Source organism: Macaca thibetana, chromosome 14, assembly GCF_024542745.1.
Source record: "Macaca thibetana thibetana isolate TM-01 chromosome 14, ASM2454274v1, whole genome shotgun sequence".
Lineage (NCBI taxonomy): Eukaryota > Metazoa > Chordata > Mammalia > Primates > Cercopithecidae > Macaca > Macaca thibetana.
Window position 1 is genome coordinate 112,582,122 of NC_065591.1, and position 12,844 is coordinate 112,594,965.

Below are 12,844 nucleotides of genomic sequence, written 5' to 3' on the forward strand. Positions count from 1 at the left end.
TTTCTTTGAAATAAGTTTGACCATGAGCGGAAAAAGAATGCTGATCTTTCAACCTGAAGGATGTTCCCACTTCAAGCAACACAGTAGGAAGCTCTGCATTCCACTCGGTGGTTCTCCTCCTGTGGCGCCCTTGGACCTTCGAATGGTGTAACAGGCTCAGGGGTTCTCCCCTAGAACTGACTGCCACGAGACCATTTTGGCAGGACTGAACTGGTGTACTCTGTGTACACAGCGGGGTTATTAAGAGACCGAGGGCACCCGCAAATGTCTCCAGGCAAAGATTGTCCTGCAGTCTTCCTCAATGCTGGTACAATATCTCACCAACCTGACAGGAAGTTCTTTTTGTATCTAGTCACAATCTGGCTTGCTTTTAAGCTGAAGTTTTTCTCGTCTGCTTCAACTCTTACTGGGCTTTGGGAAACAGGTTGCTCAGATGTTTGCTAAGCATCTACTACACACTAAGCACTATGCTAATTCTGTTGCCTCCCAGCCCAGGGCTCTTCCCATTAGAATTATGACATTCCTTGACATTCACACAGTTTCGTGCAGATGGCAAAGCACTTTCACTTAACATCTCTCCATTTTACCTCCCTCCTCCCCAGTCATTCCAGAGCTGAGAAAACAGAGTCTTGGAGGTATTAAGGGACGCCAGGTCACACAGCTGGTACATGGCAAAGCTAAGACTTTTTCTTAGTCCTCTGATCCTCAAGCTGGCTTTTCCCTCTCCATGAGCCCCTTCCACCATCATGGTCTGCACAAACAGAGCAGTGGTTCGAGGGTGGCAGGTGCAGTGTTCAGGGAAGGGCAGAGATCTCTCTGAACAACACACGCCCTTGTTCCCTTGAGCAGGGGTGCAGGACAGCTAAGCATAGACGAGGTTCTGGAGCAGATGCACCTGTCCAGACACAGTAGGGGCCAGCCCACATCCCAGCAGACTTGGCAGGCACGAAACAGATTTGCTGGAACAAACTCACTGAGGCTGCCGAGGGACTCCAGTCCCCACCCTCCAGGGCCAGAGGAGGGAAGGTGGAGCAGAGCAGAAGTTCAAGGGCAAAGAGGATTAAAAATCTAATCAAGGGATGAGAAAATGAGGAACCAAAGGGAAATGCAGCTCAGAGCTCCGAAGGAGACACTCTTCCATCTTCCTTATTAATGCAGGGCCAAGAGATGCTGTGAGTAGAATTAGGAGCAGAATCTAATTCTATTTTCCAGCCATCAAAATTAGGCATAACGGAGATAATTCCATGGAGAATCATGCCACTTACTCTCTTGCTTCCCAAAAGTAGATTTTTAATAAGCAGGTTTTGGACCAAGTACAGTGATATTGTATATTACATTATTTTTCTTTAATGAGAAAAAAGAACATTTACAAGTGTCTGTTTCCTGCTGAGGCTGGGGGAGGAACTCACAGAGCCTGAGGGAGTTGGCTACTGGGGGGCTTCCAAGGAGCGTTGGGGCTCACCACTATGGGTGCCCAGGGCCTGTTGATCAGATCACCTAGCCCTGCCACGGATCCACCTGTTGACCTCAGGCAAAGCCCAGAGCCACAGGTATAATATGCTGTGTATTTCCCTGCTATCTGCTATCTTCCTGCATGGCTCAAATCTTTTTTTTCCTCCTCCTCCTCTTCCTCTTCCTCTTTTTCTCTTCTCTTCTCTTTTATTTCTTTTCTTTTCTTTTTTTTTTTTTGAGACAGAGTCTCACTCTGTCAGCCAGGCTAGAGTGCAATGGCACAATCTCACTCACTGCAACCTTCATCTCTCGGGTTCAAGTGATTCTCTTGCCTCAGTCTCCCAAGTAGCTTGGATTATAGGCATGCACCACCACACCCCGCTAATTTTTGTATGTTTTTGTGGAGATAGGTTTCACCATGTTGGCCAGGCTGGTCTTGAACTCCTGACCTCATGATTTGCCCGCCTTGGCCTCCCAAAGTGCTGGGATTACAGGTGTGACCCACCGCGCCTGGCCTTATTTTATTATTATTATTTTTTAAATGCTTGCTTTTGTGTTTCTGAGTGTTTTTGTTTGTTTGTTTGTTTGTTTTGAGATAGGCTCGCTCTGTTGCCCAGGCTGAAGTACAATGGTGCAATCTCTGCTCACTGCAACCTCTGCCTCCTGGGTTCAAGCGATTCTCCTGCCTCAGCCTCCCGAGTAGCTGGGATTACAGATGTGAGCCACCACGCTCGGCTAACTTTTTCTATTTTTAGTAGAGACGGGGTTTCACCATGTTGGCCAGGCTGGTCTTGAACTCCTTACCTCAGGTGATCCGCCCATCTCAGCCTCCCAAAGTGCTGGGATTGTAGGAGTGAGCCACTGCACCTGGCCGCTTTCTGAATATTTTAACGTCCTTTTTTGTGGTTACATGGCCTATGTCCCCACATCTTCTGCTACTTATTTTCTACCTGTGAGATCTTGGGAAAGTGACTTTACCCTCTACCTCTGTCATCTCATCTGTAAAATGGGGGCAGTGAGACCTCCCTCCCGGGATGGCTGAGGGGATTAAATAGGATGACACCTGGAGAGTGAATAACCCTGCGTCTACACCGAGGAAATGCTCGGCACACACGAGTTTTCCTTTCCTCCCTTCCTCTGATCTCTTTCAAATGAGGCATGGCCAGACCCGGGAGCAAGAGTCAGCTGAGGCCGGGCTCTGTCCTCATACCAGTCTGTGTTCACCAAACGTGGCCCAGGCTGCTGGAGTGGAGCAGACTTGGATCTCGAGGCAGTCCCTGCCCTTGGGGAGGATGTGCTGCCAAAGAGAACGGCAGGATACCGGAGTCAGCCAAGCTGCACCACCACTTGGGAGCTGTGTGACACGGAGCAGGTCAATCTGCCTCTCTGAGCCTTAGTTTCCTCCCGTGTAACAAGGCGATAATAATGTCTATTGAGGTAATTGGATGGGAAAGTAACTGGGCCCAGAACATGATACCACATTTAATTACTGTTATTTTATTCTGCAACTCTGGTTGTGATCGTGGGGGTGGAGGATGGGGAGTAAGTAGTGAGACCCAAGGCCCTGGAAGAGTAACCAGGACGGTTGTGGGCCTTCCCTGTGCCGTCCCCCGGAGGCCCTGTGGAAGGCCTTTTGCTTGTAATGATTCAAAATTAACCATGCAGCTCTGAGCTGATACCAGGAGGGTCACAGTCCTCCCGTTACAGAGCAGTTACTACGTGCCCAACACCATGCTAAATGTTTTTATATTATCTCATTTAAATTTTAGATTCTCTTATTTAAACCATATAACTCACAATAACCATACAAGATGGGCCCTGTTAACATTCTCATTAAATGCAGAAGAAAAGAGAGATTATCTCCATTTTCAAGGTCACATGATTCCTGCTACCTTCTCTCCCAGCTTTCCTAAAGAAGAGAGAAAAGTGAGGGACCATCTTTCCTATAGTACAGGAGGACCGAGACCATCCCATGTATCAGAGACCAGAATGTGGAATCAGATAACCTGAGTTTGGATCCTGGCCTGTCCCGGGACCTCTGACCCTATGATCTCAGTCACTGAATCTCTCCCGCCCCAGCAATTCTATCTTGACTCAGGGATAATAATGCCCACCTCCCGGGGCAGTCGTGAGGATGAAATCAGTTGTGTATGTGAAGGAATTTAGGAAACGCTGAAGGTTATTCTCAGAGCAGGGATGTCTACCAGGTCCCGGTGGCTGAGGCCCAAGCTGGAAACACATCGTGAAATCAGGAGGCTGATGGGAACACGAAGGCCGGGGTCTTCCCACACCCATTCTTGCCATCGTAGAAGAGACAGCCTCGATGGCCAAACAGCCACCTACGGTCCGCCTGTGAGCAAGAAGCCTCAGCCGGCTCCTCTCTCCCTCTCCTCTTGCCCCGCTGGTCTCCGCTGCCTGTTCCTGGAGCAGAGCTTAGGTGTGGGATGGGACAAATTTGGGATGCAGGTAAAATACATCATTCCAGAACTTGAACTTGTTCTGTGCCCCTTCCCCACCTAGGGACACCTTGGACCCTCATCTTGTCCCTCTGGTGAGGGTTCGCTTCATGGAAGAGGTCCAACAACCACACACCCTGAGGCATGGGCACCTGGCAGGGGGAAGGGGAAGGTTTAGGTTTAGGACACTATGTGCCATATTGAATTCATACTATCTCATTAAATCCTCACCACAATCTGCCAAGGTCAATACTACATGAGCTGCTTCCCACAAGGTTAAAAAGTGCTGGTCCCAGACCAAGGTGCTACTCCAGCTAGTAGAGAGGGAAGGAAGCTGGTTGAAAGAGATGTTTATTTTTATAGTATTTTTTGATACAAGGGTCCTCTGTGTCCCCTGCGAACCCATCACTTAGGTCTTCGTGTCCTTGTCCTGCAGCTGTGTCCACCCCGGCTGTGCCTTTCCCTGCCTTGACATCCTCCTCCCACCCGTCTTGGCCCCTGCCTTCCAGTTCCAGAAGCCAGCCTCCCTTCTTCCTCCCAGAACAGCCTGCCTGCCGAGTCTCTGATCGATCCGTCCCGCTGCATCCTGAGCAAGGCTAATAGGTTCCCTAGGCCCCTCTCCGCCTTAGACTTGGCAGGCAGGCAGGCCTGATGCTGGGCCATGGTCCCGAAGGAGAGGAGAGTGGGGGTGGAAGTGGATGGGATGTGGGGAAGAGAGCAGCTTTTAACCCCTGTGATGGCAGCTGCCTTTGGTGAATCCCTTAGTTCCATTAAACAGATAAAGGTGAGGAGAATGACAATTCGAAAATGCCAAACTGCCCTGAAAACTCAATATTCTCAATGTAACTAAGCCACACTTTTCCTAATGTAAATTTCTTCCACTGCCTAGAATTAAAAAGTATCCTCTTCTGATTCATAAAATTAGAGCATCTCTGGGCTGGAAAGACATCAGTGTTTTTCTAGTTCAAATTTTCATCCACTGGTTTAATTCCGTCTACAGTGATCCTCAAGAGGGGCTGCAGTCTTTCCTTGACTACCTCCAGTGATGGGGAACTCACTACCTCATGGGCAGCCCACTGCATCATAAAGGAAGGGTTATTCCTTATGTTGAGCTGGAGTCTGTCTCCCTGTGACTTCCACTCCCTCATGACTCCCGGGTTTAATCCTTGAGGCTGCCAAGAGCTAGCCTGCCTCGTGACAGCCCTTCCCACTCTCCCTCCGGCCAGGCACCCAAGTCAGCTGCTCCTCAAGTGACATGGCGACGGTTCCTGCCTGGCACTGCTGCTCCCCTGACCCGTTAGGATGTAGTTACTTTCTTCCCCCAGAGTCTCTACATCAGTCCAATCCAGCAAGCACCATGCACCCTGCCTACCCTGGGGATGTGCCGGGAAGTCTGAAATGGGTTCCCTACCGAACACTGAAATCATTTATACATAGACTGTATATTATAAATATATACACACACATATATGCACATATACATACATACGCATATATGTGCTCTCAAATACTTTCTATGGTTTAAAACCAAGTCTATCTTTGGTGGGTTGGATAATCCTGTAAGAGGTGGGAGAAGTGAGAAGGGGGTGGAGGCTGGAGAATGGAGAGAAGGTTTCAGGAAGGAGATGGGATAAAGGGCAGTTGGGGGTGAGTGGGAAACAAGATTTATTAAGCCCCTTGTAGTTACCATCCTCTTGATGACCCTGTAATGTAGTCACTCCCCTTATTCCACAGAAGAGGAAACTGAGGCACAGAGGGGTAGGGCCATTGCCATAGTAACCTGCCTGGCAGTGCTGGAGTTGGCACTCACGTCCCAGACTGGGTTCTTTGTGCTGAGCCAGGTGTGTCCAGGTTGGGAAACAGAGCAACTGACTAATAGGCAATTTTGGGCGGGATGCGGACCTCCCAGAGGACTCGCTGCCGCCGCCTCTCTCCTCTCCCCGCCCTGCGTCTCAGCACACAGAGCATGTTACATGGGATGGGGAATGATGCTATTCTTTGTTTAAAGGACAGCAGAACTCTCCAAGGGGTAGCAGGCTGGGAATTGATTGGAACAGGTCCCCAGTTTATCTGACATCTGGGGGCTCTCTTTCCCTGGGAGTTTCGTGCACCTGCCATTTGCAAAGGAATAAAGCATTCCCGGCGGCCTCTGCCAGGCATCACCATGCTGTGCATAATCCTGCTGTCATTCCCCAGCCTTCCCTGTCTCGTCCCACTGAATTTCATTGCCTGTCTGAAGAATCCCAGGGGATTTGGCCTCTTTCCCAGTCAGGCTCTAAAAATTATTCCTGCTCCATTCTAGGACCTGGGTGGGGGGTTGCATCTGCCACCCCTTACTTGTTCACCTCTCCAACTGTGGGGCACCGTCACCCACAGCCTGCCCAGGAGACAGCTGAGACTCCGGGTGCCCCAGCTCTGTGGCCTCCCTGCACCTCCTTGTTGGAGTGTCTTTTGGATCAGGCACCCTGACCTTTGTCCAGGCAGGAGGTAGCTTTTCACATCGTCTCTGAGGAAGAGGCGGTAAATACTCTCTCCATTTTACATATAGGACAAAATGAGGTTGCCCCCTAAAAAAAAAAAAAATTCAGGCTGCCAAACAAAACGGGGATGTGATCTGAACTTCATCGTCAACTTAGCTGCGAGTGCCGCCACCCTAAACTCCTGAGGGCAGGGATTGTATGTGACCCGTCTTCTCTGCCTGGTGTCCTATTGTTGGTTGAACAGACGTGTCCTTGCCTGACTCTTCAGCTGCCTCACTGTGCCTGCCCTTGGAGCACTTCTGGGGATGGGTAAATACAAGAGTAACATGGAGACCATACATCCCATTTCCCGGCGGTTTCTCATATGATCACAGTGAGTTCTCATCCTCCTTTGCCCATTCTACAGATGAAGAACGGAGCCTTGAAGAGGTTAGACAACTTCTCAAGGTCACGTAGCTAAGGAGGGCTGACCCTGAGCTTGAATCCAGAGCTTCAGGATCAGGATTGGCAGGGAGTAACCTGCAACGTCAGTGCCACTGTTGTGGGGGCCGGTGGTGAGGGGCTGTGAGGGCACAGACGGTGGCGGCAGAGAGTCTCTACAAGTCTCCCTTGAAACCCTGTCAGGGAAGAGAGGAAAGGCCAGTTTTGTGGTTTGCACAGCTGGGCTGTTTCTGAAGCATCTTTATAAATAACAGGCCTTCCCAGGGCTTCTCCCCAACCTGCCACAACCTCCAGCTCCCTAGAAAGCCTTCTCAAAACAGGTGACACGAAGACGGGTTGGCAGCACCTTCCCAGAGCTCCTGTCTCTATCAGGCCAGGCCCTTGGGCTCCAACTCCACTATCCTCTCCTTCCTGTGAAAAAAGAAAAAGCACAGACACACACCCACATCAGCTTCCCTCCCCTAAGTCCTGAGACGCGTGTCTCTGGGCCTTCCCGGGCACTGTGCCTGCTGCCTCCAGCTGAGTTTGTCCTCAGAGGCAGCCTGGTGTCATGGGAAGAGGGATGGATGGAAATCAAAAAACGGAGATCAGAATTCTGGTCCCAGCTGTGTCCCCGTGTCTCTGTGTGCTGAGCAAGTCATGTCACCAGTCTGCAACGCGAGGAGGTGGGTGGGAGGCTCTTCCTCCTTTTGGCCTGGGCAGTGAGGAACCTGTGCAGGAAAGAGTCTTCTGGGGTTGTAGTCAAGCCATCCCTGGGTTGAATATCCCATCAGCCAGGACAGAAACCAGCAGCACGGGCCCTTGGACTGGTTAGAAAGCCACCTCTTCCCTCGCCATCCCAGTGTGTGAGGCCAGTTGCTCGTCCTCCCTCTACCTACGACTCTCCTCTGTGCTGGGGATTATACTACTTTATGGGATTGTTGTGAGGACTTCCATGAGATAAGCCATGGAAAGTGTTTAGCACATTAACTGGAGCACAGTAAGCATTTGATAAATGTTGCCCTTCTCATTGCTTTTGGGAGCAAACGCCTACATGATGTCTTTTTCAATGGGAATGGAGACCACACTCTGCCTCCTGCACCCCCACATCACCCCATCCCCCACACTTCCCACCCCCACCCCATACACACATACCCTCTCCTGGCTGGCATGCCTTTCCAAAGACAAGGCAGAATTAAGACCCTCTTGTCTCAGTGACGTCATTCCGGAACCCCTCCTCCCACCAGGGCCCTAGGCATCAAATAGCTGGTGGGTAGGAGAGGAGGGAGTGAGGGAGGGCAGGGGTAGGTCCTTGGTGCACAGTCCCTTTTTTCTGTTTTGTTCTGGGCCCAGATTCTTGCCTGCTGGAGTGCAGTTCAAAGCCTGTTCTCTTATGATCATCATAATATTTTGTCTTAATGCAGCCACGAGGCTCTGAGGAGTTCAAAGCGTTTTGCTAGATCTGTTTTCTGGGCCTTGGGATCTTAGGGAATTGCTCCTCCACCTCCAAAATGAAAACAAAGGCTCTTACAGAGCCCAGTGTAACATTTATGAGGGTTTACCGTGTCCGAGGCTCGGGCTTGAGCCCTTCACACGTGGCCTCCTGTAATCCTTGCCTTGGAACTGAGTGCTGACTGCTGTGATAATTCTAACTTCTCAGATGAGGAAACTGAGGCCAAGACAACTGGCCACATGGAGAAGTCCATGGATTAGAGAAGCAGACTCAGGCCTGGTGGTCTCTGAATCCAGGTCTTGGTCTCTGTGCATACTGTCCAGCTTTTGAGGGTGGTGAGGAGGAGAGGGGATTCTCTTATTCCAAGGGAGCTTCTGTCTCTACCTTGAAAGAACATTCTCTAGGGAGTCGGGGGAGGTGATGGGCTCTGAAGTGTTCTTTTATTTAGATGTGATCATTGAAGCCCAAAGAGGCTGAGAAACCTGCTCAGGTTATGATCTGGCTCCTTAATGCTGGCAATGGGGCCAGACCCCCCAACCCCACTTCCAGCACACATCTCCGTGCCTTTCCATTTCTGCCCAGGTGTCTCTAGAGGCAGCTCTGTGGACCCTCAGGGGCTTCATCCTCTCTCCCCTCCAGGCCTTTTAAACCTAGAGAAGCTGCTCCGGCAATTCCTTATCTCCAAGGACACGCTGTCCGTCCGCATGCTGGATGACACCCGGGACCCCACCCCGCTCCTCAAGGAGATCCGGGACGACAAGACGGCCACCATCATCATCCACGCCAACGCCTCCATGTCCCACACCATCCTCCTGAAGGTGGGAGCCTCCCTCTCTCCCCTCCCCTGCTGAGCTCCCACCCTCCGCACTCCTTGCCTTGAGGGTCCTCCTGAGCTGAGGCTGACGGAGCCCCGGGCCGGACCTGAACTCTGACAAACCTCTCCCTGTGCTTCAGTTTTCAATGGGCGGTTCCCGAAAACTGAAGAAAGCAGGGTGAGGGGATGTCGTTTTCAGCACTGGGGCAGCAGGGCAGTAGGCAGCGGAGACACCTAGATGCTGCCAAACTTAGACTCTGCGAAGGGCTCTGCGGAGAGGTCTGTGGGTTCCTAGGAGGGGCTAGGGTGGGGCACCCAAGGGGCTTGGGCAGAGGCTGTTTGCCAAATGGTGTAGAAATGTTTCCGTAGTTTCACAATAGGACCGTCACACCAGTGTGTCCTGCTGAATGCCAGCTCTGTCTTTAATCTGACACGGTCCACAACAGTTTACACAGAGCTTCTGTGCAGTCAGTCTCCTGGCCTAGAGCTCTTAGCAATGACGTGAGGTAGGTATAATGTCTTCCCCCACAGATGAAGAAACTGAGACTCTGGGAGATGAACAGATGCGTCCAAGGCCCAGCCCTGAGTGGAGCAGGGCCGAGCTTGCACAGCCCTCTCTTATCTGCAAATCAGGTAGTGTCTCCTATGCTCCTGGAGTCGGAGGGGCAGTGCTGGCGCCTGAGTCAGAACATGCACACTGGAAACCAGAACTGTGTGAGTGAGGCTCATCCAAGAGAGAGAGAAATCAGGAGCCTAGGGGCCCCACACAGGACAAACAGCTGGAAATAGCTGGGCAGCATCAGAGTCACCTGACGCCAGTTCCTGGGCTGGTGGCTGGGCTGGGCATGAACCTCGGAGAGAGCGGGCCCCGTTTCCAGGCCCCTTGGCGGCTCCCCCAACCTCTCTAGGCGCACTGGCTTCTTCTAATGCCATTTTAATTGCACATTTAAACACAACCTGCCATCTTCCACTAGGGCAGCGAGGCTCCTCGTTAACCTCTGCCAAGCTGTGAGGAGCCCGCAGACACTCAGATGATTGTCTCCTCTCCTTCCCCCCTCCCTCCCCGCTGCCCCTCCCCAGCTCGTTTTTGACTCAGAGTTAATAAGAGATTTGAATGAGTTCTCTCAGTACCGAGGGCTGTCCCTTCAGCCCGTTGCTATAGTAATCTTCCAGAGCTCCAAAGCCATGTCTGTCTGTGTGCGTATACCCAACTCACATTCTCTCTCTTTCTCTCTCTCTCTGACACACACACTGACACACACACACACACACACACACACAGACGGTATCTCTTTCTCTCTCTCTCTCTCTCACACACACACACACACACACACACACACACACACACACACACACACACAGAAACAGAGCATTTTTCTCTTTTCGTCTTTTTCTCTGTCTTCCTTATGCCTGGAGCTATGATCAATGAAGTCATTAAGGGTGGAAAAGCTCCTCCAAGTTTCACGGGAGGAGAGGGGCCCTGTTTAGGGAAGGTTGGGAGCAGGGAGTGCGAGCTTCAGCTTAGCAGACACATGTCCCTTGTGGAGGGTAGCTCAGAATACACAGGTCCCCCTGCGGTAGCTGGAGCCTGCCTGAACAGCCCTGGTAGAAGCCTCTGGGGGCCAGTCTCTTGCCCTCCGTGGCTCCCAGCGTCTGATGTTGCACTATGATTTTTTTAATTCGAACAATATTACTAGTTCATTGTTGAAATTTTTTAATGTATGGAAAAGACAGCACATAGAAGAAACTAAAAATTATTAGCAATCCTATCACCCAGAGCTGTTTAACCACAGTTAAATTTTGATGTCTGTTTTTTTCTGCTTTACAGACACATTTTCCCCCCAAATTATTGTCATACTGCACAAACTTTTCTGTAAGCGCTTTTTGTCCCCACTTCATTCTATGCCATGCATTTTCCCCATGTCATTAAACATTTTTCTAGAAATATTTTAATGGCTGCCTCATTTCCTATCATACAGATGTCCCATAATTTATTTAAACATCACTTTATTGTTGGAGATACAGGTTGTTTCAAATCTTTTGCTACAATAAATAATGCTGAGATGCACATCTTTGTACATAAATCTTTATACACATTCGTGAATATTTCCCCAGCATATATTTCTAGAAGTGGAATTACTGAGTTAAAGGTATGCATGCTTTTAACGATTCTGATATGATTTGCCAGATTGCGTTTTAGAAAGGCTGTAACAGTTTACACTTTCTCCAGCAGCGTATAGGTGTCTTATAGCACCCTTGCCAATATTGGGTATGTTAATTAAAAACGCTTTGTAGATTTGCGTGTGTGTGCGTGTGTGTGTGTGTGTGGCCATGCTTTTGAAGGAAGCTCTGCCTGTAGTGTAGTGATCATTATTAGCAAATGGTTCTGCTCGATGCCTCAGGGCTGTCTTTCCTGAGCCCACCTGTCAGCCCCAACTCCTGTGACCTGGGAGCTACACTGATGAATGAGCAGCCAGGCTTCAGGAAAGCCTGTTCCCTTTTCCCATTTGCCTTCCCAGGCAGGCAGGTGTTCCATCAGGCCTGGCCTCTGTCCTCATGCTTCCCTGGGGTTCCGTACTCCCCCCTCCAGGAGGGCACAACAGGGCCTCGCAGGGCCTCAGCAAGGGTGGGAAGCAGAGTGGGCAGAGAGCACACGGGGACTCTGAGAGACTCGGTGTGCACGTGGGAGCCCAGCCCCCGGAGCTTGGCAGCACTCTGCCACCTCTTGATTTCAGGAGGATTTGCAGAGTAATCCCTGATTTTATTGAGCGGCTGTTCCAGCAACAAACTCCATGTTTACCCAGAAATCAGGCCTTAAAAACCAAGGATCTCTTGTCTTTTATCTCTAGGACAGCAGATTTCACAAAATGGGTTTTAGCTCCCGACTGTGGCCCCTCCCGGTCCCTCTGCCCCCAGCCCGTCGCTGTAAGCAGTGGGCTCCCTCAGTGGGTCGCATCCGTCTAGGCAGGGGCGAGATGCAGCAGCACTTTTACTTGGACTGTGTGATTGTGTGTGTGCAGTGGGGCATAGGATGGGTTGGTCATCTTGCCACACCATCCTCTTGAAAGTGGAGGAGGAAATATAGCTTGGCCTGGAGGAAGAAGGAGCCTCACCAAAGAGGCCTTGAGCTCCATTGTGCCCCGAGACTCCTGCTGCAGCCCCTGAGCCTTTGCCCTCCAGCTTCCCATTGGAACAACCATGATAGAATTACCCCCAACCTGTTCCTCAGGGAGCCTGCGAGGGTTCCTGTAAGAATGACCGGGCACAGTGGCTCACGCCTGTAATCCTAGCACTTTGGGAGGCCAAGGCGGGCAGATCACTTGAGGTCAGGAGTTCAAGACCAGCCTGGCCAATATGGCGAAATCCCGTCTCTACTAAAAATACAAAAATTAGCCAGGTGTGGTGGTGGGTGCCTGTAATTTCAGCTTACCTGGCAGCCTGAGGCAGGAGAATCACTTGAATCTGGGAGGCGGAGGTTGCAGTGAGCCATGATCGCGCCAATGCACTCCAGCCTGGGTGACAGAGGGAGACTCTGACTCAAAGGAAAAAAAAAAAGAATGCTCACAAAATTATTTGAGTTCCTTGGGAGATAAACACTATGTAAGAGGAAAATGTAATCATCCTTGGTCTGGTTTCTCTTCCATCCACCTCAATAGTCATGACAAAACGGTCTCCCAGTGGCCCAGGGCTACAGGATACATTAGGAAAATCTAGCCAACTGTCAGGAGGGATGAGGGCCCTGGAGAGAGCGGAGCTCATTATTTACCTG

At 50.7% G+C, this 12,844-nt stretch overlaps 1 protein-coding gene across 1 annotated transcript in view; it reads left to right on the forward strand.

The window, feature by feature from the left end:
• The window catches only part of GRIK4 (glutamate ionotropic receptor kainate type subunit 4), a 363,476-nt gene that overhangs the window by 196,189 nt on the left and 154,443 nt on the right, over window positions 1–12,844 (forward strand). The window contains exon 7 of the mRNA XM_050759371.1: window positions 8,901–9,079. Within this exon, the coding sequence (XP_050615328.1) occupies window positions 8,901–9,079 (179 nt within the window). The remainder of the gene's footprint in view (window positions 1–8,900; window positions 9,080–12,844) is intronic.